This window comes from Pantherophis guttatus, chromosome 14, assembly GCF_059756535.1.
Source record: "Pantherophis guttatus breed Tessera chromosome 14, ASM5975653v1, whole genome shotgun sequence".
NCBI lineage: Eukaryota > Metazoa > Chordata > Lepidosauria > Squamata > Colubridae > Pantherophis > Pantherophis guttatus.
Genome location: NC_142076.1, coordinates 2,963,992 through 2,990,459, shown reverse-complemented (window position 1 = coordinate 2,990,459; position 26,468 = coordinate 2,963,992). Strand labels below are relative to the sequence as shown.

At 46.9% G+C, this 26,468-nt stretch overlaps 1 protein-coding gene across 1 annotated transcript in view; it reads right to left on the bottom strand.

Annotated features, from left to right (window-relative positions):
- The window catches only part of RAB26 (RAB26, member RAS oncogene family), a 233,886-nt gene extending 208,081 nt beyond the window's left edge, over nucleotides 1-25,805 (bottom strand). The window contains exons 1-2 of the mRNA XM_060693025.2: nucleotides 25,467-25,805; nucleotides 20,580-20,690 (exon numbers count right to left, since the gene is read on the bottom strand). Of these exons, the coding sequence (XP_060549008.2) occupies nucleotides 20,580-20,690; nucleotides 25,467-25,691 (336 nt within the window). The 5' untranslated portion in view covers nucleotides 25,692-25,805. The remainder of the gene's footprint in view (nucleotides 1-20,579; nucleotides 20,691-25,466) is intronic.
- Nucleotides 25,806-26,468: the final 663 nt, after the last annotated feature.

Sequence of the window (26,468 nt, the reverse complement as noted above, 5' to 3'; positions counted from 1 at the left end):
ACAAGATCTCTTCCAACTCTGTTAATCTACAATCTGTAAAATCACATCCACTGATGATTCCAATGAAAGAGAAGGGCCAGGTTTCTGACTTCTGTAGACCAGGTTTATAAGGTTTCATGCCTTGGGCAGGGGGTTGGACTAGAAGACCTCCAGGGTCCCTTCCAGCCATGTGATACTGTAAGATGTAGCACATGCATCGATGACCTTGAGGAAAGGGGAGCAAGGATGCTGCTTAGGAACAATGAGAGAAAGAGGAGCAGGAGCCGTAAGTGGTCAAAGAAAGAAGCTAAGAAAAGGTCAGTCCTAATGGAGCAAACAATTAAAAGTGGAAGATGGGATGCTTGCAGAGGTGGGTTTCAGCAGGTTCTGACCAGTTCTGGAGAACCGGAAGCGGAAATTTTGAATAGTTCGGAGAACCGGCAAATACCACCTCTGATTGGCCCCGTCCCCATCTATTCTCTGTCTCCTGAGTCCCAGCTGATTGGGAGGAAATGGGGATTTTGCAGTATCCTTCCTCTGAAGTGGGGTGGGAATGGAGATTTTATAGTATCCTTCCCCTGCCATGCCCACCAAGCCACGCCCACAGAACTGGTAGTAAAAAAAATTGAATCCCACCATTGGATGTTTGTATTTTCAAACTTGCAAGTTTGACTGGTAAACCAAACAGGAAGCATCACCGGATGAAGTAAATCTACATCTGTCAAGTTTCGAGGTCGTCTCAAATAAATTGCATTTCAAACAAAGTCTTTGATGAAAAACTCCCATTTATTAAGTACGACATTCTAACTCCGACTCCATCGCAGCCAACACTGACTTCCAGACCCCAAACCCTCCCTTTCCGTTCCCCACTCCTCTGCATTCATTGGCCATCTTCCAAGTCACTCTACCCCTAATCTACTGCTCCAGCTCAAAGGAATTTCCCCCTCCCATCCCACCTCCTAGGGGATATTATCTACAGGGAAAATAAGTAGGTGAAAAGTCAAACATCCCTTTCCAGACGCCTCTGCTTCTCCTTCTTATATCAGCACTAGAGTAAATGCATGTTGAAGTGCTGACATCATTGTAAGATGGCATTAACAGAATCTTGCAAGTCTGAAAGTACAAAACTTCCCACTTCCACTTTTAACTGCTCGCTCCACGAGGGTGAACCCTTCCTTAGTTTCTTTCTCCAACCGTTAAGCGACTGGAGGCTCCTACCCCTCTTCTCTGACCATTCCTTGGGCAGCAACTCTTCTCCCCTTTCCTCAAGGTCATCCATGCATTCTGTTACACCAACGGCTGACACACCACAACATTCAGGAGAGCAACACGGGGGCTGCTGTGCCCCACTCAGCCAATGTCAGCGAAAACAAAGGGAGAACAATTAAAAAAAAACAACTGTAAGGACAAACCCCCTCTTATTCCTGAACCAGAACAGAGGCTGGCTGTTAGGACAGGACAAATTGTATCATCACACTTCTTTGCTGCTTCAAGAACTTCAAGGAAGGAAACATGTTAAAATAGCTCACAGGATGAGCAGTAAAAAAAAAATCCTTCTTGATATCATCCGTTTGCAACACGTTTCCCCCATTTCATTACCTGGAAGTAATTCTTGCTCACCATAAGAAAATAACTCTTCGGTATTCTGTCTGGAGGCATCAGGTGACAGCCCCCCCCACCCCCAAAAGCAAAAGTACATTTGCAGCTCAGCTTTTCCATTTAGGAAGGAAAAAGGTAAAAGTATTTCACTTTTTATTATGCAGTGAATCAGATGCTGTTTAAATCTTGTCACCCTTCTGATGGTTTAATGAAGGCCTCCACTGAGCAAAAATGAACTAAATTTTCTCCGACAGAGAAGCCCAAAGCCTCAAACACGGTGACAGGGTATTTTATGGGAGAAAAGCAGATTAACTGCTAATAACCACAGCCCCCTCCCCAAGAGCCACCAGAACAAAGGCCTCTGGTCCGTTCACAGAAAGAAAGACATCTGCTCTGCAAGTTGAAACAAGCCGTTACACCGGTTCTATCAAAAAATCAAATCTCAGGCCCTTTTCATAATTCAGGAGAGAAGATGCAATCTTCTCACTGCCTGCTGGTGCTGGCTCCGGCCAAGGGATGCTGAGGCACCCAGAGCAGGTGACAAAACCCAACAGGGAGGGGGGGAAAGGGGCTGCGGCAGGTGCGAAATGCAGCTCACTACACTGGCTGCCCCATTTCAAGAGGGAAAAGGTGATGAAAACACATCCAATGCACAAGGAACTGTGAACGCCCATCAGCTACCACAACCTGCTCCTGCCGCTTTGCAGCTTTGGATGCAACTAAATTGCATACAGGTTGCCACAAAGAAGAGGGGAGTCAACCTTTTCTCCAAAGCACCTGAAGGCAGGACAAGACGCAACGGATGGAAACTATTCCAGGAGAGAAGGAACCTGGAATTAAGGAGAAACTTCTTAACAGTTAGGACAATTAATCAGTGGAACAGCTTCTGTCCAAAAGTTGTGGGTGCTCCAATGAGACTTCCAATGAACAACCATTTATTTATTTATTTATTTATTTATTTATTTATTTATTAGATTTCTATACCGCCCTACTCCCGAAGGACTCAGGGCGGTGCACAGCCAAACAATAAAAACACATACAATACAAAATTTAAAAAATAGAATAAAATCAAATTAAATAATTTTGGCCCCGACAATTTTAAAACCCCAAACTTTTAAAACCAATTTAAAATTGAATATATAAATACTAAAAAATATTTAAAATTTTAAAAATCTTTTATAAAAGAGGGGGAAAATTAGGCCAGGCCGGCCTGGTGAAATAGTAAGGTCTTTAAGGCGCGGCGGAAGGTGCGCAGATCCGGGATCCTCCGTATCTCTGGGGGAAGCTCGTTCCAGATAGTAGGTGCCCCCACAGAGAAGGCTCTCCCCCTGGGGGCCGCCAGTCGGCATTGTTTGGCTGACGGCACCCGGAGGAGCCCCTCTCTATGGGAGCGTACCGGCCGGTGGGAGGCTATTGGTGGTAGTAGGCGGTCCCGCAAGTACCCGGGTCCTAAGCCATGGAGCGCTTTAAAGGTGGTAACCAAAACCTTGAAGCGCACCCGGAAGACCACCGGGAGCCAGTGCAGCTCGCGCAGGAGAGGTGTTACATGGGAACGCCATGTCGCTCCCATTACCACCCGCGCGGCCGCACTCTGCGCCAGTTGGAGCCTCCGGGTGCTCCTCAAGGGGAGCCCCATGTAGAGAGCGTTGCAATAGTCCAGGCGGGAGGTGACAAGGGCATGAGTGACCGTGCGTAAAGAGTCCCGATCCAGAAAGGGACGCAACTGGCGAATCAGGCGAACCTGATGAAAAATCCTCCCGGTCACGGCCGTCAAGTGCTCTTCTAAAGACAGCCATGAGTCCAGGAGGACGCCCAAGTTGCGAGCCCTCTCCGTGGGGGCCAATGATTCGCCCCCAATAGTCAGTGATGGCGTCAACTGACTATATCGGGACGTCGGAAACCACAGCCACTCAGTCTTGGATGGGTTGAGCCTGAGCCTGTTCCTCCCCATCCAGATCCGTACGGCCTCCAGGCACCGGGACATCACTTCAAGGGCATCGTTGGGGTGATCCGGGGTGGAGATGTACAGCTGGGTGTCGTCAGCGTACTGATGGTACTCCACCCCGAAACCACGGATGATCTCGCCCAGCGGCTTCACATAAATGTTGAACAGGAGAGGCGAGAGGACCGACCCTTGCGGCACCCCACATATGAGGGGCCTCGGGGTCGACCTCTGTCCCCCTGTCAACACAGACTGCGACCGGTCAGAGAGAAAGGAGGAGAACCACCGCAACACAGTGCCTCCCACCCCCAACTCTTCCAACCGGTGCAGCATGATACCATGGTCGATGGTATCAAAAGCCGCTGAGAGATCTAACAGGACCAGGACAGAGGAGCACCCCCTGTCCCGAGCCCTCCAGAGATCATCAACCAACGCGACCAATGCCGTTTCCGTGCTGTACCCGGGCCTGAAGCCCGACTGGAACGGATCCAGATACGTCGTTTCATCCAGGTGCTGGGGGAGCTGTTGCGCGACCACACTCTCAACAACCTTCGCAACAAAGCGAAGATTGGAGACCGGACGATAATTTACCAACATTGCCGGGTCCAGGGAAGGCTTCTTGAGGAGAGGCCTCACCACCGCCTCTTTCAAGGCGGCGGGAAAGTCACCCTCACTCAGCGAAGCGTTTATAATCCCCTGGAGCCAGCCTCGTGTCACTTCCCGGGAAGCCAGTACTAACCAGGAAGGACACGGGTCCAATAAACAAGTGGTCGCGTTCAGTCTACCCAGAATCCTGTCCACGTCCTCAGGGGTCACAGGATCAAACTCATCCCAGATAACATTCTCAAGACCTGCCCCTGTCTCTCCCCCTGAGACTACCCAGTCGGAGTCCAAATCTTCCCGAATCTGAGTGATTTTGTCATACAGATACTGAACAAAATCCTCGGCTCTACCCTCCAAGGGGTCCTCCCGCGCTTCCTGGTGGAGCAGGGAGCGGGTCACCCTAAAGAGGGCGGCCGGGCGATTATCTGATGACGCAATAAGAGCAGCAAAATAACTACATTTCGCTGCTTTTATCGCCACTAAGTAATTCCTAATGTGGGATCTTACTAGTGTCCGGTCAGATTCAAGAAGACTGGCCCTCCAACTACTCTCTAGGCGTCTTTTCCGGCGCTTCAACTCCCTCAGCTCCTCGGTAAACCAAGGAGCCAATTGAGATCGGCGCCGGGTCAGAGGCCGCAAAGGCACGACCCGATCCAGAGCACCAGCAGCCGCCCTATCCCAGGCGGCCACCAGGTCTCCAGTCGAGGCGTGTGCCAGAACCTCAGGAAATGGCCCAAGCTCCGTCTGGAATCTGTCAGGTTCCATCAGGTGCCTGGGGCGGAACCATCTGACCGGCTCCGCCTCCCTGCGGCGGGGTGCAGCGGTTTGAAAGTCGAGACGAAGGAGAGAGTGATCTGACCATGACAAGGGTTCAGTAACTATATCCCCTATATCAAGATCCCTCAACCACTGTCCAGAGACAAAAACCAGATCCAGCGTGTTTCCCCCTGTGTGGGTAGGGCCATGAATTAACTGGGTCAGGTCCATAGCTGTCATGGAAGCCATGAACTCCCGAGCCATCTCTGACGTCTCACCCACGGACGGCAGGTTGAAATCCCCCATAACCATAAGCTTAGGGGTATCAACCGCCACCGCAGCGATGACGTTGAGTAGCTCGGGCAGGGCTGTTGCCACGTGGCAGGGAGCCAGGTACGTGATCAGCAAACCCATCTGAACCCCATGACCCCATTTCACAAAAAGGGATTCACAGCCGGCCGTCTGAGGAACAGTGGCCTCCCTCGGTCTCAGACCTTCTTTAATGATAACCGCTACCCCCCCGCCCCTCCCCTGTGACCTCGGCTGATGGAATGCTTGGAAACCTGGCGGGCACATTTCAACATTTGCCTGAAATGGTCGAGGGTTTTCTGCTTGAGCAGGGGGTTGGACTAGAAGACCTCCAAGGTCCCTTTCAACTCTTATTCTGTTATTTTCTGTTCAATACTACAGCTTTTCCTGCAGGAGCAAATAGATCCACAGTCTATTTGCTGGTTCGCTAGGGAAACAAACTAAACTCACAGTGGATTTGGATGATGGGAATTGTAGTTAAGGTCACTCAGTGAATGCCAAGTTATAAACGACTGGTGTACATTAAGTTGGAATTATATAGGCTGACTAGACAACCCATGCCCCGCTGGCTCATCCTTTCAGAGATATATACCTTTTTTTTTTGGATTTGATTTATATGCCGCCCTTCTCCGGAGACTCAGGGCAGCTTACAAGGCGTTAAGCAATAGCCTTCATCCTTTTGTATATTTTATACAAAGTCAGCTTATTGCCTCCACAAACCGGGTTCTCATTTTACCCACCTTTGAAAGGATGGAAGGCTGAGTCGACCTTGAGCCTTGGAGAGATTCGAACCAGCAGTAAATTGCAGGCAGCTGATGTTAATAACAGTGCTTTAGTCTGCTGTGCAGACTGCCTAAACAGAGAAACAGAATGACCACGGAGAGGCCAAAGAGCAGTGGGACTGACTTCTGACTTCCTGCCGGCTTCCACGATTGAGTTTTCTTGTTGGAAATTGGCAGGGAGTGTCAGAATCACATGATTGTGGTCAACTGTGACAACACAACAACAGCCACAATTTTGTGGAATACAACTGACATTAAGATTCTTGTGTTCTGACCCAGCCTTCACAAGTAGTGATAAGATGTTTACTCATGAGTAAAACAACCCCTTTTTATAACAAGGCAGTAACAGTCTTTTATTCACAGGGGAATAAACAAAAAATCAAAGGTAAGTAGTCCCAACAAACCTGGGTTTATCCAAGAAATCCAAATTGCTTGCTGTATACTAGAAATGAATGGTTGTCTGCGACAACCGGCCACTCCCAAACCCCTCCTATTTATTTCCCAGCCAGGGAGGGGCTGGTTATCATCTGTGTCTGCCTCTCCCTGAGAGCCGGCTTATTTCTTTCCTTTGCTCTCCTCTCCTTTCCTCTCTGCGCATATGCGCATCTGGGATGGGCCCCATCAGTTCCTCACCCTCACTCAGCTCAGGTCCCGAAGACAGCTGCCTCTCCACCTGGGGGAGGACGGAAGGCCCCAGCTCTGCCTCTGTCTTAGATGTGCTTCCTTATCAGAGCCTTCCAAAGGCTCCGAAGCTGGCCCAGGCCCTCCCTCAACCTCCTCTACATCTGACTCTGCAGCTAGCTGTGATGGCAGCTGACGGGCCACAACACCTTGAGATTTCAATTCCATAGAAACAATGGGGCCTGGATTTGGTATGGATTCTTTAAGGTAGTGGATTTGAGGCACCTTGATCCAAAAATGTTTGCACTGTGATGCACTGACTGGATTAATTAAAGGATACAGACAGACAGACGGGAGAATGTTGGTTGTATATAGATAGAACTGGAGAATGCAGAACAGAGTTCTGCCAATATCTTGAGGTAGCCCTTCAAGATAAACCAAATCAAAAGGACACCCCACAAGAAAGACCCAATCTCTACTTCATTGAGATTATGTATAAGAATAGAATTTTGAAAGCTTGTTAGTGTTTTCCTTCCAACATTCTCACACTTTCTTGTCCCTGTTTTGCTAAAGGTAAGGCCCACCCCTCTGCTAAGATTAGGCCTATCTTCTCTGTAACTGTCCCTGCTCTTCTACGCTTGCCCCTTGGCATCAGCTCTGAGTAGTATCCTGTTTCCCCCAAAATAAGACATCCCCTGGAGTGGTGGGTTTCAAATTTTTTGACTATCGGTTCTGTGGGCATGGCTTGGTGGGCGTGGCATGGCTTGGTGGGCATGGCAGGGGAAGGATACTGTAAAAGCTCCCTTCCCTCTCCCATCCAGGGGAAGGTTACTGCAAAATGCCCATTTCCTCCCGATCAGCTGGGACTTGGAAGGCAGAGAATAGATGGGGGTGGGGCCAGTCAGAGGTGGTATTTACCAGTTCTCCGAACTACTCAAAATTTCCGCTACCAGTTCTCCAGAACTGGTCAGAACCTGCTGAAACCCATCTTTGATCCCATGATAATAAGCCCAATCGGGCTTTTGAGCGCATGGCAATAAGGCCAAGCATTTATTTCAGGGTTCAAAAAAATACAAGATAGGGTCTTATTTTCGGGGAAACACGATAATAGAACCTCAAAGTGTGGACAGAGAAGCCAAGATAGGTTCTCCTCCTGACACTGTCTCTAGAGCTGACATTCCAGCCCAAATTCTTTCTCCACACCCCAATTTTTATATCTTACAAGGAGCAAAGCTTCCCCTCCTGGCATCCACCTGCTACCATCCAACAACGGACGGCCTCAAGCAAAATTGAAATGTGGGGAAATGAGCTAACCGTTGTTTTGATTGCTTAAAGCTACAAGAAGCAGGCAATCCGATGTATTCCAATCAATAATTTAGATGATTTTAAGACAGATTCGGGTTTGGGACCAATTTAGTGCAAGCGAAACAAAGTCTGCTAAATAGAATTATTTATTGCATAGCATCTGCAACCTCCTTTTAGAAAACAAGTCCCGGGGCAAAAGGCCCTTAAAGGGCCCTCTTATAGAAAAACAAGAACCAACCTCAGAAAGCAAGTGTGTGTTTGTTTGTGTGTGTGTGTCTTTATTTGTGTGTGTGTGTGTATGCATGTCCAATAGCTCTGCAAAACTGAGAGAATGGTCTGTCCATGCCCTGCGAGCCTCATGCTAATCTTGGAATTTGAACCCAGGTCTCCTACCATTACTGCTGTTTTTTTTAAAGGGGGGGGGAACTAAAGATCCCTAGAAGGGTTTGCCAACTTGTACCACCTTTGCCCACTTAAACTCTGTGTCAACCTTCCGACTGACAAACCCAACCAAAGTAAGCATGGCCAAGAAGTTCCAATCTCTGAATGCAAAACTTTATTGAGTCCATCATTTCGTCACTGATGAGGGCAAAACCAGATCTATCCAATTCCCGTGCAACCCCACATAATTAAAGAATAGAATTCTCCCTCCCCCTATTAGTGCAGGTCCCATTGTCCAATTGAGTGTCACTGTACTGTTATGAGAAAAAGTCTTTAGTCTTGGCAAACTCCTGCCGAAGAGTCCTTGACTCTCACGGCTCATCTTCTTGATGTCTGGATCCTACATTCCATCTCACCTTTCCCTCCCCCCTGGTTCTTTGGCAAGCTGAGAAGCAATAATGGTTGCAACAGCATAAGCACGCTTCGAACTTGACTCTCTGTCCATGTCAGGTGCAAACAACCAGACTCACACATGAAAAGTTCAGTTAGCTATTTTATTGCTCATAAATAGAGAGGAATACACAGGAATCCTCTCAGACTGACAGTTTGCATCTAGGTGAGATTAGATAAGGTACAACAGCAATCAAGGGACTCCGCCCTCTTGTGCCAACATAGGTACTTCAGACCAATTCCCAGTTTGACTCCTCCCCTGGCTCAGCCAGTCTCTCTTCTATATTCCATCTCTGATTTAGAGAGATACCAGTTCGATGTAGTGATGGAAGTGCTGCAAACAGTGAGTTCTAGTCCCACTTTAGGCATGAAAGGGAGCTGGGTAACTGTGGGCCAAACCCCAGGAGATGCTCAGATCTAGTCACGCTTTAGGCATGAGAGTTGGCTGGATGACTTTGGGCCAGTTCCCGTCTCTTAGCCCGACCCACCTCACAGGGTTGTTGTGGGGAAAATAGGAGGAGGAAGGAGTATCAGATATGTTCACTTCCTTGAGTTATTTATTTTAAAAAAAGCAAGGTAAAAGTCTAAATAAATAACCATACTTAACAAATCACCCTCAATCAATTGCAAAAGGCGGCTTTACTTGGAATAGGTTACATCCTGCAACGATACCTTTAACACTATCAAACAAAATTTGCCTATCTCAGATCTTTGGGAAGGACTCCATAGGTAGACAAAAATACCAAGTATTTCTGGATATTGGACTGACTGTGTGACCAACCAATATAATCATTTAAACAGATTTCTCTGATGCTCCAACACTGGTGTCAACTCGGAAGTGAACCTGGCTGAAGCCATCTTGTGCTGCCTCATAGTTGCCAAGAAGATTGAGAGGGGGAAGGGAGGGGGGAAGTAGATAGCCCAGCTAGCAGTCAAAACAAAAAAGGTTTCCTGTGGGAACCAAGGTCATTGTAACAGGTGGCTGTTGGAGGAGGAGACAAGTGTGACCGGTGACAGCTGGGAGGGGGAATTTTACTCTTTTAATTAGGTGAAAATCACGGGAACTGTTAGAGTTGGTTTTCACCGACTGTGCCAATATGATGTACCCAATAAACATGTTCTTTGAGGAATCTACCTGCCTCAGAGTTCTGCTTTCAATGGGTGCATTACTCAGAATGCTGACAACTGGAAGTTTTTGAGAAGAGGTTGGACAACCATTTGTCTGAAATGGTATAGGGTTTCCTGCTTGAGCAGGGGGTTGGACTAGAAGACCTCCAGTGTCTCTTCCAACTCTGTAATTCTGAAAAAAAGGTGCCGCCCTTCAGGTGGGTCTGGTCAGGAAGCAGCCAAAATAGACTCTGCAATGATGCCTGGGTTATTGTAGGAGATGGAGGAGGAGGGGTCAAATGCATTATCAGTCTTGAGTCCTTTCACACCCACAAGAGATGGCAGTCCAGCCCATTTTGAATTCCACTGATTCTTATCTACTTCCAAGTTGCTTTGACCGTTAGTTCAGATTCTTGTAGAGAGCATTAGCATACAATAAACCTATGTTCATTTGAACTGCCTGGACTTCTGATTTCCTGCACTTGACAATAACTGTCAAAGCCACAGAATCCCGAAAGTCTGGCCAGGTTCCTCTCCCTCTTCTGCCCCAGGGAAGAAGGCTACAGACAAGCCAAACTTCTTTCTCCTGTTTTCTCTCTCGAGAAGGATCTTTCCAACGTTTGCCTCTGTCCATTTTCCCTGAAGTCATCTCTAAGACTTTATAGAAGGGTAGGATTTCCCCCCAAATAATTTAGCCTTAAAATGATAAGGATGTCTTACATCCTGCAAGTGAGTCAGTGCCCTGCAGGCACCTCCTGGTTAGTAACTGTGGAGTTGGGATCGTAGAAACACCCAAGAGCATAGAAGAGTTCAGAGGCAGATGCATAAATAAATGTCTTAAACGTATTTATTCATATAATAAATCATATTAACTATGTACAACAGAGATCAAGTCTCATGAGGAACAAACATGAAAAGAGAAAGATGGAGAGAGAGCAAGGTGGAAAAGGTTGGAGGGGGTTTTATACTCAGGGTAAGCCCCTCCTTTCCACATAGGGGTGGAGACACTCTCTGCCTCCACTGGTGTCTATATGACACATGTGCCAATGGCTTGCAAATACTTGACAGTAACAAACGGCAACAGAATGCTTGATTGCAAAAAAAAAAAAAAATCAGTAGAGTAAACCCTCCTAAAATAACAGGAGCATGTTCGTGAGAAAACTGGGGTTTGGTTACAATTGAGGTTTATTGCCCCAAACCTGAGCAGCAACACCATTAGCAGGTATGTTGCCTGAGATACAGGTACATATTAGGCTGCTTTGCCCCTTCTCTACCTTACTGAAAAGCAGGTTTATGGAAGTCTGGGTTGACCAAAGGCAGAATCCACACGATGAAGGCCATGGAAAACTGCCATTCTGTATATGTTTCCAATTTGTGAAGCTAAGAGGAAGGGAAAGATGTAATACATCTGAATGAATGGGTTCTGACCCAGAATTAGCAGAAACAAGAAACAGACTCCTTGTCCCGAAAAACCCTTCTTTATTATCTCCTGTGAATGAATGGCATTCACACACCAAAAAGTCCAGGCAATAATCCTTCAAAGAGTTAACTGCCGTAACAGACCTTATCAGTTCCTTGAGAGAATTGCCAGGCTGGGAGCTTCCAGCCGCAAAGCCGTAAATTAAGTCCTGGCAAGCAGTCTCTGAGGCATGAAACATGATGAGCAAAATCTCCAGAAATCCAAACGGTTGTCTCCTACAACCACCACTCCCCTTTCCTTCTATTTATTCCTCAGCCAGGGAGGGGCCATTCAGTGTCCACGTGTGCCTTGCTTCCTGAGTCGACTCCTTGTCCTCCGTTGTTCTCCTCTCCTAACTGCTCTGCGCATACCACATGCATCTGGAACAGGCCCCAGCTGTTCTTCCTCCCCACTTATCTCAGCTTCCATAGGCAGCTGCCTCTCCGGTGGCTGGGAAATGTCAGACGGCCCTGGCTCTGTCTCTGCATCCGACGCAAAGCATCCAGCAGAGCCTTCCCCAGACTCCAGAACTGGCCCAAGTTCCTCCCCAACCTCCTCATCGTCCACCAGCTGCCACCTCCGCTGGCAGCTGGTGGGCCACAACAGAATGTGGTTTGATCTCTGTGGAGATTCTCAGTCATCCAAGTCTTGGCTGGCTCAAAGGTGATTTTTTTCAAAAGGCAACTGAACTGTTTTTTCTTTGAGGAAGAAGAAAACGTTTCGCTTCTCATCCAAGAAGCTTCATCGGTTCTGGCAGGATGGTGGAAGCAATGGAAGGATCTTATTTCTTTGCAGTCATCTGATCCTTAACACTCTCCCTGAGAGCTCTTGAAGCCACTTGGGGGTTTATCTGTGCAAAGGAATATCATCCTTCCAAACCCTCCCCCCATCCTCTCAGAACTAATCCTTGCCCTGCCCCTACCCTCCTACCAGAACCGATGAAGCTTCTTGGATGAGAAGCGAAACATCTTTTTCTTCCTCAAGGAAAAAAACAGTCCAGTTTCCTTTTGAAAAAGCACCTTTGAGACAATGTGGTTTGATGCAAAGCAATTTAGTTATGAATGAAAGGGCTAAATATATATCAAAAGTTATAATTATATCAAAGTGGGTTGCTATGGATTCCTCTTTTCATTCACGCTCACAGGAGGGTGGTCATTCCATGCTACACTACAATGAGAATGGGGAAAAAAGTCAGAGTTGGGTTTTGGGAAGAAATTCAGAACTTTCTAAATGAAGAACTCCTAAAGGAAAAATTCTGTTAGGCAATGCGAAGGGAGCCGTGGAAAGAAGATGTGAGAATACGGAATGCTGTTCCCTCCCACCAAAGGTGGTCCCTATTTTTCTACTTGCATTTTTTACCTGCTTTCGAACTGCTAGGTTAGCAGAAGCTGGGACAAGGAATGGGAGCTCACCCCATTACGCAGCACTAGGGATTCGAACCGCTGAACTGCCAACCTTTCGATCGACAAGCTCATCGTCTTAGCCACTGAGCCACCATGTCCCTTATAATACACTATATATCCATATAAATTTATCTGCAGTGTATAAGAATATATAGTTCCTTATATATCTAGCTGTTTCACAGTTTTCTTATTTTTTTCTGTTTAATTATGTAAAGGCCAAAAAGGAAACGTAATTGAGCAATTTGGAAGGAATGACACTGGTAAGTAATGAATATTTTTTTAGAAAAAGGGTCTGTTTTAAACACATGGTTCAAACATTAGTCTATTTATAAAATCATGAAAGAAATAAGAATGAAAGAACAAGAGCATAACAAAAGCATTGCAAAAAACCCTGGAGATTATTTCAATCCCCTGGAGAGAGAGGGGTGGGGAGGGAGAGAGCGAAAGCGAGAGAGAGCCTTTTATGAAAAAGTTTAAATGACTGATAAAAAGATTAATCTGTCATTAAATGACGGAATAATACCCAAGCAGAATGAAAGAAAAGTCAGGATAAAAGTAGGGATAAAAGAGGATGTAAAAAGCTTGGAACAGAGTAAAATGAAAACGACAAAATGCTGCAAACATGGGTGAACTGAATTGAATTGAACTGAACTGAATACAAGTAGTCCTTGATTTACAACAATTCGTTTAGTGACCGATTGAAGTTACAACAGGACTGAAAAAAATGACCTACATGCTTAGAACCATTGCAGCATTCCCATGGTTACGTGATCAAAATGGAAAGGCTTGGCGCTTTTTTTTTTTGAATTTTTTTTTATTTTTAAACAAAACATAAAACATAAATCCATCATCCATTACAATTGCAAACAGTGTAACTGTCAAGTATTTGCAAGCCATTGGCACATGTGTCATATAGACACCAGTGGAGGCAGAGTGTGTCTCCACCCCTATGTGGAAAGGAGGGGCTTACCCTGAGTATAAAACCCCCTCCAACCTTTTCCATCATGCGCTCTCTCTCCATCTCTCTATTTTCATGTTTGTTCCTCATCAGACTTGATCTCTGTTGTACATAGTTAATATGATTTATTATATGAATAAATACGTTTAAGACATTTATTTATGCATCTGCCTCTGAACTCTTCTATGCTCCTGGGTGTTTCTACGATCCCAATTCCACAGTGACGGTCAGTTACAAGTCTTTTGCGCTTTTTCCCCATATTCAAAATTTACTAATTATCTAATTTCTCATATTATCAAACAAATAAATATCCTCATTTATCATGGCTTTATCGCTTCATAAAAATTATTTTCAAATATTATATTTATCATTCATTTCATGTTGCATATTTCATTTCCATGTTTTATTATCTAGCCATTGATAAAATAAATCCCAAATCTTATAATATTGTTTATCTTATTGTTCTCTAATTTCAAATGTCAATTTACTCATATCAGCACATTCCATGGTTTCCTTAATAACTTCATCTTAGGTTGGTATTTTCTCATTTTTCCAGTTTTTAGCAAACACAATTCTAGCCGCTGTTAAAATATTCGCAATCAAATATCTCAATTCTCTATTGTATGTTTCTGGCACAATCCCTAATAAAAAAATCTCTGGTTTAAAATCTATGTGTTTTTTGTCATTTTTTCCAACCATGTGTGGATTTTAATGGAAAGGCTTAGCTCTTTTTTATAACAGTCGCAGTGTCCCGGGGTCACGTGATTTCCTTTGGTGACCTTTTAACAAGCAAAGTCAACCGGGAAGTTGGATTCACTTAGCAACCATGTTCCTAAGTTAACAACCACAGTGATTCACTTAACAACAGTGGCAACAAAGGTTGTAAAATGGGGAAAAATTCACTTAACAACTCTCTCGCTTAGCAACTAAAAAACTGGGCTCAATTGTGGTCATAAATTGAGGATTACTTTTACTTTATTTGACCAAGTCTGACACACGTGTTATTCTTACTTTTTATTTGGCCCCGCCCCCAATCTATTCGCGAGTACCAGCTGATCGGCTAGAAGGAAAAAAAACTGTTTAAACTCTTGCCGCGGGGCTTCAAAGGGCCGCCCTACAGCTGATCAGTGTTAAAAGGCAGTGTGGTGGTAGACCGGTGCCTCCAAAAACAAATGGGTAGACCAGTACAGTTCTGCAAGCAGTTAAAAACCTGGTAGACCAGTACCTCTGCTAAATCCTAAAGAATTGTCACATGACCATCAAACCACACCCACAAAATAAGCCACGCCCACAGAACCGGTAGTAAAAAAAATTAGAACCCACCCCTGCCTCAGATATGACTCTGCATACGTGCCATAGGTTCACCATTACGGTTCTAGGATGATTTGCAGGGCTAGAAAACTATGGAGAGTTTGTAAACTAGTTTTAGTTTATGTTATTTTTCTTTAATTTTTTTCCCACAATTTCTTTAGGTTACTATTTCTTACTCCTTTTCTGCACTCTGCGCAATGCTGTGTATCCATGTATGACTTAAAACCAGTCAGACGCTGTAGGAGGAGAGCTGTGTTAATAGCAAAAAATCAGGAGGAGTCTGGTAGTACCATGGCTACCAGATTCCTCCCAATTATTTTATTTTTTTTAATCTACAAAAAAAATGGTAATGGAAGAGGCAGAGTTTTTGTTGACTGATCGCTCTTTGGAACAATTTATCTTACATTCAGAACTACCATTAGCTGTTCAGACAAATATGTCTGCCAGACTGTAAAACCATTTCTGATTTATTGTCATATTTCTAAAATGATGATCTAAAATGTTTGGTAATCATGTAATTGGAAAAGAGCAATTACAGATCCTGGGAAAATTGGAAAGCCATCTAGCATAAAACGCACACTTCCATGATGGAAAAGCTTTCCCCAGAAACCCAAAGCGTCTTTGCAAATCAGCAAAGATTGGGGAAAGCATCTCAGAAAAATGCAATCTGATTAAGGGTAAAAAGCTGTTTTTTAAAAAAGAAAAAAAATCTCAAACAAAGCCGAGCTTGCTTTTAAAAGGGAGAACAGTTTGCTCCATGGGGAAGTTTACCAATGTTCATTTGCAACGTGGTGGCATTTTTAGATGCAACTGTATTTGTAATTGGTAATTTGTAATAACTGTAATTGGAACAGGGCAGGACATTTTCCAAGCAAAGATGCTTCCTGCAACCAGCGGTGGGAAAACAGCCCTGCTAATACTCAAGAGATTCCGATTCCCCCCAGCCCCCGATTTTCAGAAAGGAAGGTCAAAAATAAAAATGCAACCACCACCAAAATCCGAGCAGCAGAAGGAAACAGTGATGTTCTTCGGCTCAAGGACTCCCAGAACAATCTGTTCAGCTGATGAGAAATTGACGGATCACGTTGCTCACTGTAACTAGGATTCTAGATGCTTTATTAGGTAAAAAAAAAAAAATTCTCCTTCTGGGATTCCTAACACTGCCAGAAGACCCTCCGTAATTACTTCTCACACTATGTTTTTTAAAAAGTTTCCCGTAACTTTAAAACTGGACCACCTCTCTCATTGCTGATTTCCAAGAGGTATTTAGGCCCCAGATGGGCTCCCAGATTGCTGCTTCCCTTGGGGGTAAATAATGGGGCTCCTGGTCCCCACAAAAAAAATCAAAGGCAAGCTCAGGGGTGAGAGCTCAGGAACCCTTGGATGGGGTGGGTAGAGGAAGCTTCCTAGCAAAGGGTTTGGGGGGGCTGGCCAGGGGTCCATTTGGGTGACCATTTCATAAGCAGGAAGAAGAGGCGTTAAGAAGACCCAAAGAGTTTTAAAGTGTGCATTGAAGAGGCTTCTGTATCCATGCATCCATTAGAGATCTAAAAGGCTGCCAAAAGAATAAGAACCAGCAAAAACGAGGTTTTAACCTGAAACCTTAGCAAAATAATGTTGTTCTTTCAGTGGAAAACTGTCAAAGAGGAAATTTAAATGAGGGGGAGGGGAGTACAAACTCTCATGAGTAGCCACAGGACAAGAGACTATGAAGAAAGCGATGGATTTAAACAGCGAGCAAAAACCGAGAGCTGCGTCTGCTAGCTAGCCGGCTCCGTTCCTTGCGGTGGGTTTTCTCTCACTGTGTTGCATCTTTCCACTTTTAGAGATGTCAAGCTCTTGTGTGAAGCCAAGCACGGAGCCATGTTTTATTACATTCCGATTTCCCCCCATTGTAAGAACAAAGAGAGAGAGAGAGAGAAAGAGGAGGGAGGGAAGGAGGGAAAGAAGGAAGGAAGGAAGGAAGGAAGGAAGGAAGGAAGGAAGGAAGGAAGGAAGGAAGGAAGGAAGGAAGGAAGGAAGGAAGGATAAGAAAGAAAGAAAGAAAGAAAGGGGAGGGAAGGAAGACAGAAAGAAAAAAGAAAAGAAAAGAAAAGAGAGAGGGAGGGAGGGAAGGAAGGAAGGAAAAAAAGACAGAGGGAAGGAGGGAAAGAAGGAAAGAAGGAAGGAAGGATGACAGAAAGAAAGAGAAGGGAGGGAGGGAAGGAAGGAATGCAGAAATAAAAGAAAAGAAAAGAGGGAGGGAAGGAAGGAAGGAAGGAAAAATACAGAGAGAGAGAGAGAAAGAGAAGGGAGAGAGAGAAGGAAGACAGAAAGAAAAGAGGGAGGGAAGGAAGGAAAGAAAAAAACAGAAAAAGAAAGAAAGAAAGAAAGAAAGAAAGAAAGAAAGAAAGAAAGAAAGAGAAAGAAAGAAAGAGAAAGAAAGAAACCCTTTCACAGTTTCCCCTTTTTTGCGTCCCACGCTTGGAACAAGTTCTGCAGAACCATCAGCAGAAAGAGTGATCTGGAATTAGCGTTTTGAACAATCACTCTGGCGCAGCACCTCTGGCTGCTCCTTTTTTTTTTCAGGGCTCCCTGCAGCCAAGAGATGCCACTCAGGGGCCAATTCTGAAGCTCTTCATCTGAATCAATTGTGAAGGCTGTACAGCTATATAAAGGCGCATCTGCTTTGGAATCCCACTTCCTGCCTTTTGCAGCCCATTTACTGCAGCCAAACTCAGCACTATTCCAAAGCGAATGGTGTGATTCCCTGGTTTACCCTTGAAATCCAGTTTACGGCAGATTTGACAGTACCAGCTGTCTCAATCCCCAGAAAGATCTTCGCTAGTGCAACAGACCAGGAGAAGCAACAGTTCCCCTCAGGAAGAGCTTCCGATGGACCCACCAGCCCTGTTCCTACCTGGCCCACAAAGAGAGAGGTGAGCCTTAGAAAAAGGCTATCATTCTGCAGCTGGCATCATCCCTTAGAGAGGACTCTACTTGTCCCAACAGCCCAGATTGGTTTGAAGCCAAGCTTTCTCCTGGACAGTTCTTGGGGGAATTAATTTTCTCTGCCTGCTGCTGAAACAGGGATGAAAGTCTAGGGCAGCCCCACACAAACAGGGCCCCTCTCTCTTCCTCCTTCCTCCTCTCCTCTTTGGTCATGTAAGGTGGTTGATCAAGAGGAGACAAATCTCCCTCAACTGCATGAATCATAAATCAGTGACAAACTTTTTTTCAAAACGGCTGCTGCCCACTTTGGCAGGCATGACCAACCCTCCTGGGTAAAGCATTTATCCCAGGAATGGAATGCCAACCCCGGCAGCCCCCCCTTCAGCACCAGAACTGACCGCTTTGGGAAATGACACCCACCGGTACGGTTCGACTCCAGGACAATTATTCTGAAACATTCTGGGCCAGCTACCCAAACGCTTGAAATGAAGTCTATTAGTATTATCTCTTTTATTCATTAAACATGAAACTCAGTCAACTGAACATTCAAAAATGCATCACAAATACCATTGACTGGTGCTAACAGTTGATACGGGTTGCTGCCAGCGTCCTAGGCATCAACCAAGTACCTTCTTAAGATGTACAATGTTCCGATTAGCGCAGTTTTTTGCAGTTCCGCTGGTGTTATTGCAGGAAGCTGCAATTTCTTGATGTGTTTTGTAAAATTCTTGGACATGGTACCAAGTGCCCCAATGACAATGACAATTATTATTATTATTATTTTAATTAGAAATGCTTGACAGAGAGGAAACACTTTCCTCTTTCATTCAGGGGCTTTTCAATTTTGCAGAATAGACGAAGCAAGAAACAGCTTTCCAAGAAGCCCAGAAATGCCTCCACAGCTGGGGCCAAGCGAGCAGCCAGGACCCTCCTGCCAGCAATGCTCGAGCAGCCAAACAGGCTCTGGGTCCAATTCCCGCTGGGCAGCCAGCATGTGGTGCCAAAGAGCATGGACCTGTGTCCAAAAAAGGGGGTTGGCTTCTTTTTTTAACAGCAGGGGGACCTACAGCCCCTTAGCTGCCTCCAACATGGAAAAACGGGCAAGAAGGAAACTCCCCTCCTCACAGACCCCTTTGGGACTCCAACATCCCTGAGCAACAAGCAGGTGGAAGGTTCAAGGCAAGACGGCTTACTCAGTTACTCAGGCATTTTCTGGAATACTTTTTTTTCCTCGTTTCACATTTTTATTGGGTTATACCCATGATGGCGAACCTATGGCACGCATGCCACAGGTGGCACACGGAGCAATATTGGTGGGCACACGAGTGTTGCCCTAGCTCAGCTCCAGCGCGCATGTGCGCACCAGCCAACTGATTTTCAGGCCTTCTGGTCCCACCGGAAGTCGGGAAACTGGCTGTTTCTGGCCTCTAGAGGGTCTCCAGGTAGATGGGGAAGGCTGTTTTTGCCCTCCCCAGGCTCCTAGAAAGCCTCTGGAGCCTGGGGAGGGCAAAAAGCAGGCCTACCGGGCCTACCGGGCCATCACGTGCCAAAAGCAGGGGGGAGCGTGGGGGGTCACATGTGCATGCGCAGGAAGGCAGGGCGCATTGAATTATGGATGTGGGCACATGTACCCGCGACCCCCTCCTCTCCCACCACTTTTGGCACGCGACGGCAAAAAGGTTAGCCATCACTGGGTTATACTGTAGAATAAAATAAGATACAAAATAGGAAAGTAAATAGGAAAACGGTGGGGAGGAAGAGGGGGAAGAGAAGCGAGGGAGGATAAGAAAAGAAAAACAAAAACAAAACATTGACTTCTGACTCCCTCTGTTGCACTAGAATAAGGCATTAACATCAAATGACAACTTTTTTTTTTCATAGTAATACAAACTAGCCATTTCTATAAGTATCTATCAATCTAATCGGTAAAACCCAAAATCAACGTTTCATTCTTTTCCACCTCAAGCAGAAAGTTCAGAAGCTTTGTCTCCATGGGGACACAAAAGTACTTTAATTTTCTTTAATCAAAATAGACAATTTTGCCATTTCTGCCAACTCCATCAACTTTTGGCAACCCTTCGCCCGTGGTGGGAATCGAAGTGTCCTCCCTTTTTGTGCATACAATAAATAGCTTTGCTGCTGTTACTTATAGTAACAAAGTTCCAAAGTTTCCCCTCCAGGTCTTTTTCCATTAGACGCAAAAGGAAGATTTTATCCATGGAATATTTATTTTTGCTGATGTTAATGTTTCTACGCTGTAAGCCACCCAGAGTCACTTCAAAATGAGAAAATGGGCAGCAAATAAATTTAATAATAATAAATAAATAAATAATAAAATAAAATAATAAATAATAAAATAAAATAATAAAATAATAAAATAAAATAAAATAAAATAAAATAAAATAAAATAAAATAAAATAAAATAAAATAAAATAAAATAAAATAAAATAATAAAATAAAATAAAATAAAATAAAATAAAATAAAATAAAATAAAATAAAATAAAATAAAATAAAATATTCCCTGCTCTCAAGACAGAGATGATCCTTGGCAGGCAGCCCACCAAGACCTTCTCCTGCCCCCACAGGGGACACAGCCCACTGCTTCCGGTTCAGCTGGCAGGAGCATCGAGGGCTCTGGGGCTGCAGCCTCTGCCCCAAATGAAGTCATCCATAGCTACTTACCCGGAAATCGATCCCCACTGTCGAGATGAAGCTCCCAGCCAAGAAAGCGCCGTCCTTGAAGCGCACCAGCAAACAGGTCTTGCCTACTCCGGAATCACCAACTAGCATCACCTGGAGGAGGAAAAGGAGGAGAAGGGATGAGAAGGGATGGCAGTGGCCTCTCTGACCTCCTGGACCCAATGGACAAGGGGAGAGGTGAGACAGGAAAGGGTCCTGCTTTGCCTTCACACTTTCCACAGCTGCTCAGCCACTGGCCTCCTCAGATGGTCTCCTAAACTGGTTGAGCTTCCTTCAGACAACTCTGCTCCTCAGGCCACCCAACGTCTCTTGCCTAATGCAGGCTGGCTTAAAGCCATTCCACTCCCTAACAGCAAAGTTCCCCCTTCTCTCAACTGAGGGATTTAGACTGACCGGTTTATTCTGACAACTCTCCTGAGTTGGGATCATAATCCCCACAAATTTTCCCTGGAAGCCCAAAGGTGAGAATTGAAACAGCTCCCACACAGCTGCTACCCAAACTGGAACTGTCTGCCTCAAATCTGTAATGGGTTGAGCCTGAGACAAGCTGGGTTAAATGCACGTTCACTGCAAGAGAGAGAGAGAGAGAGAGAGAGAGAGAGAGAGAAAAGAACCGGGGGCTGCAAGAGGTTGGCTTCATGCTTCATGTTTTTAATAAGCTGTACACCGCCCGGAGTCCTTCGGGAGAAGGGCGGTATAGAAATAAAATTATTCTATTCTATTCTATTCATGCAATTTAGAAAGAGCTCTCTTTTCTTAAGTGGCAAGTCAGGTGGGCATCTTCTGGAGCAGGAGTCTCCAACCTTGGCAACTTTAAGCCAGGAGGACTTCCCAGAATTCCCCAGCCAGCTTTGCTAAATTGTATTTATTTAAATTGATTTATTGGAGGTGTAAATTGTATTGTGGTTAGGTTTCAACCCCACTTTTTCACTGACCCCCTAGCTTTATTTCCACAACAGGACTGCTGGCAGCGGATAGACTGGAGCCCCAAACTCCCCACACTTCATGTAACTTTGCATCTCCAAAGCAGCAGAGAGAGAATTGTTCACCAGGAACAAAGACAAAACATGACATGTTAGACCTTGGTAACTTCTTGCGAGGAGCGGAGACTGGCAGACCTTAAGTTTGCTGCAGCAAAAGTGCCAAGCGTGTCATTGCACCATTTACACACCCTCTCCATGAATACAGTTCACACCACAACTTTGTACAAAGAATCCTTCGTGGTTTAGGGCAGGCAGAGACCACTAACTACTGAAAACAAACAAACCACATGGTGAGCTCTACTCCGTTATTATTAGGAACACAGAGATAAGCCAAACCATGGTTTCTTTTGTTTGGCTTAGCCCGATGTCCATTCTTCAGTAAAGATTGGTTAAAACAAGCCAGGGCTTACCATGATGTGTAAATCCAGTCAGTGCTGGGCCTTTATCTGATTAAGGCCATCTACAGGCTGGGGAGGATGGGATTGTGGGATTACTCATCTGCGGCAGGGGTGAAATCCAGCAGGTTCTGACAGGTTCTGGAGAACCGGTAGTGGAAATTTTGAGTAGTTCGGAGAGCCGGCAAATGCCACCATGGCTCACCCCAGAGTGTGGTGGGAATGGAGATTTTGCAATATCTTTCCCCCAAGAGTGGGGAGGGAATGGGGATTTTACAATATCCTTCCCCTAGGAGTGGGGAGGGAATGGGGATTTTGCAGTATCTTTCCCCTGCCACGACTACCAAGCCATGCCCACCAAACCACACCACACCTATCAAGCTACGTCCACAGAACTGGTAGTAAAAAAATTTGGATTTCACCATTGATCTGTGGACATGGGGCTTGGCTGGGAAGTTCATTTTCTCCCAATTGGCCTCTTTCAAGACTACCCAGCATTTCCCTGATCGCCAACCATAATCTTCCTATCGCTATTCCTATGGAATGGAATGGAACGGAACGGAACGGAACAGAACAGAACAGAACAGAACAGAACGGGATGGAAGGGATCTTGGAGATCTTCTAGTCCAACCCCCTGCTTAGGCAGGAAACACTATACCATTTCAGACAAATGGTTATTCAATCTCTTCTTAAAAACTTCCAATGTTGGCGCATTCATAACTTCTGGAGGCAAATTGTTCCAGTAGCTAATTGTTCTAACTCTCAGGAAGTTTCTCCTTAATTCCAGGTTGATTAGTTTCCACCCATTGCTTCTTGTCCTGCCCTCGGGTGCTTTGGAGAACAGCTTGACTCCCTCTTCTTTGTGACAGCCTTTCTACTCCGCTCCAAATTTTGGGCAGAGAAGGCAGACTTCCAGTTGATGCTGCTGGCTGGGCTCTTGGGAACTGTAGTTCAGCATTAGTGAACCTGAGGTTTCTGTCAGTTTCTCCTGGCTAGCCAGCTCAGCTTCACCTGGCCCCAAAATACGCTTTGCTTTTCTTTGCTTTGCTGGCGCAAACCACATCTCAACATAATGGGTGATATTTCCAAAGTCACCTCTTGGGATTAAAAAAAACCTCACCCAATTCTTCCATCAGTGCCCCAGGCCTCCCACCCCTCTTTTCTAACCACAGCAAAGCTACCCAATTCTCTAGAAAAATCTCTTCTTGGCTTTTTTGCTTTGGCTTTAAGTAAACCATCGGTGAACCTCTCCTTACCCTGCACCATTGCTTTTTTCCGATGAGAAATGAAATGTTTTGTTCGTCTTTCTCAAGAAAAAAACCCCAATCTGGTGGCCTTTTGAAAAGGCACCTTTGAGGTAGCTATGGCCTGGGTGACTGAGCATCTCTACGGATGTGTGACACGATGTAGGAGATGAAATGCATCGGGACAAAGTTCAGCAGTCCATCTGCATTTGACAAACAAAGGCCACTCTTTTGAAGACGGCAAAGTCCACATTTTGGACAGAGAGGACCACTGGTTTGAAAGAGGGATCAAAGAGGCCATTTATGGAAACATTTAGCAGGCCTCTCAACAGAGAGAGGAGGAATAACACACCACCTGTGTCTAGTCTACAATGCACCCCTTGTAGCAGTTCCAAGAAGATTCTACAATCTGATTCAGGAGATCCTGAGGGCACAGATCAACCCCCAAGTAGCCTCAACAGCTCTCAGGAAGAGAGAGTCCTTCCATTTCCCACCTCTCCTCCCCCCCAAAAAACTGGTCAGAACCTATCTTTCCATGCCCTTATCATCCAGCCTCAACCGTCAGTATCTATCCTTTCTCCTCCCACCACCACAACTGATGAAGCTTCTTGGATGAGAAGCAAAACATTTTGTTCTTCTTCTTCCTCAAGGAAAAAAAAACAGTCCAGTTGCCTTTTGGGAAAAAAAAAGACCTTTGAGACACAAGTGAATCCATATCAACCAAGTGAAACTTCTCACCCTATTCTTCCATCTGAATTCTCAAAGACCGCCTGGGCAAGACCCTGCAGGGTTTTCTGGCAAGGTTTTTCTGCTTTGCCATTGCCTCCTTCCCGGGGCTGAGAGGAAGGGAGTGGCCCAAGGTCACCCACCTGGCTTTGCGCCTAAGGTGGGACTAGAACTCACGGTCTCCCAGTTTCTAGCCGGATGCCTTCACCACGACGCTCACAACAGCCATAGATGGCCAACCACGCCGTTAGCTGAGTCAAACACCTTGCAGGTAATCTGAGTTACTGGATCATAAAGCACCCACAAATTTTACCTTCCTTGGGCTGTCCAGCCCCTTTCTTGCAGAACCCGATCAAGGAAACATGATTCACACACATTTTCTTGACTTAATGTAATGCCAAGAATCAGTATAACAAAGGTGAAGAACTGAGATCATAGGACCCTTCCAAGCCTCTTCTTCTAGCGAGTTCATTAAGTGAGCTTATTGTGGGGTGGGGGGACGGGGGGGGGGGTTGTCTTTATTTCTCAGAATGTTTGCAGATAAGTCTGTGTGTTGGATAAACCTGGAACAAGATCTCCTGTCTGCTCATTGTTTGTGTTTGTCTCACTCTCAACGCCACCATTCCTCTCTTGCACACGGAGGGTGCAAAGTGCCGGTGGGATCGGTCCCTGGTTCTGTGTGCTGTGAGAAGCAAGGCTGCACTGAGTAAATTCCCGCAGGAGTTACAATTAAACATGTTGTACAACTTGTGCAAATGCCATCAGTAGTGTGTGCACATCCCAGGCAGTAGGATTCATTTAAGCACACCTGGGCTCCCTTCCCAGGTGCAAAACCCAGATTGTCCCACCAGGAGAGCGGAAGTAAACTTCTCCAGTTGCTCTTTTACGGCGCAGACTGGCATCAGGAAAGGTGCCATCTTTTTTCCTCAAAGGGTCCTGGGCTGGGCAAACACAACTGGGTGGGAAAGACCACCCGCGATAAGGACCTTCAAGGGGGAGAAAGTGAGCGGAGGGCGGAACGGGCAGCGCCAGAGGTGGGGATGGCTGGAAAAAGGAGCGCTGGAGAGTAGCTCTCACGGGGCGAAGAGCTTCCAGCTACAGGCGCAGTCTACCTCCGGCCGCAACTGTGCACTAATGCCTGCAAGCAGCAGCTTCAGGCACCTGCTCGCGGCTGATAGTTCGGTTAGGGAGCGGAGCGGAGCCGCGGGAGCCCAGGCACTTTCGGGATCGGCTCGCCGGGGCAGGAACCGGCTGGAAAACAAGCCCGCGGCCGCTTCCGAGCGCCGAATCTTCGCTCCGCCAGCGGCAGACGCGCCTGTTGCGAGGCCGTCCCGCGCTCCAGCCCGGCCGGGGAAAGCAGGAGCCCCTCGCGCCCGCCAAGCCTCCCCAAGACGCGCCGCCTCGGTCGCGCCAGGGCAGCCCTCCGTCCGTCCACCCGCCCGCCCGCCCGTCGAGCGGTGGGTGGCTGGGTGGGCGCCGGCCGAGCCCCGCTGCCCCGGCCAAGTCGCGCCCGCCGCTCACCTTGAAGGCGACGTCGTGGAACTCGCCGCTGCTGCTGAGCGAGGGCCGGCTGGGCAGCGCCCCCCCGTTGGCCGCCCCCTCCTGGGCCGCGCCCGCGCCCCTGCCCGGCCCGCCCGACGAGGCGGCGGCGGCGGCGGCGGCGGCGGCGCGTTGCTGGGCGGCGGGCAGGGCGGAGGAGGGCGCGGCGCTGCCGCCTTTGCCCTTGGGGCTCTTCTTGCGGGACATGTGGCGCTGCTTCAGGGCGCCCCGGCCGCCGGCTCCGCGCTCAGCCCGGCTCCCAACGCCGCCGGCATCCCGTCCGGTGCCCGTCCTCGGCAGCGCGGTCCGTGCGCCCGCCCCGCCGCCGCGCCTCCCCGCCTCTCCGCCGCTGGGAGCGCCCGAGCCGCGGCCACGCTGCCGGAGAGGGCGGGGGAGCGGCGCTGGGCTCCCCGCCGGCCTGACCCGGCCCGGCCCGGCCCCGCGCCAGCGCCCCGGAGGGCAAGGCAGGGCGCAGGAGGGGACGGCCTGGCCCCGCAGCCCACGCCGGGGTCTCCGGCCGGGGCAGTCGCGGGGCGAGCGGGGAGACGTTTGCGGGGAGGCGCTTCCCCAAAAAGTTTCCTCGGACGCGCGTCCCGGATAGCGGAGCCTGCGTTCGCACAACCGCTCTCCGGGTTCGCTTCGGATCCGGGTTGAACACCACATCGGCCCCGTGCAAGAAAAGCAGATCTGCAAAATAAACGCATTGCACGAAAGTACCATCGAGTCCCAGTTTGCTTAACCACGATTTCTGGATGACCCACAATTGTCTTGATGACCCACAACATCTACATTAAAACCAGCCGGCACTATGACACAGTTCACACAACCCAACTGGCTTCCATGAATGGTTTCACCATTCTTTTTACCCAAGACCTTTGATGGACCACCCCATGGTTTAACAATGATGTGTGTGAACCCAACCCATAGCTACTTTAACACACTGTCCCGAAGCATGGTCCGTTTAACCATGGTTTGTTGAGTAAG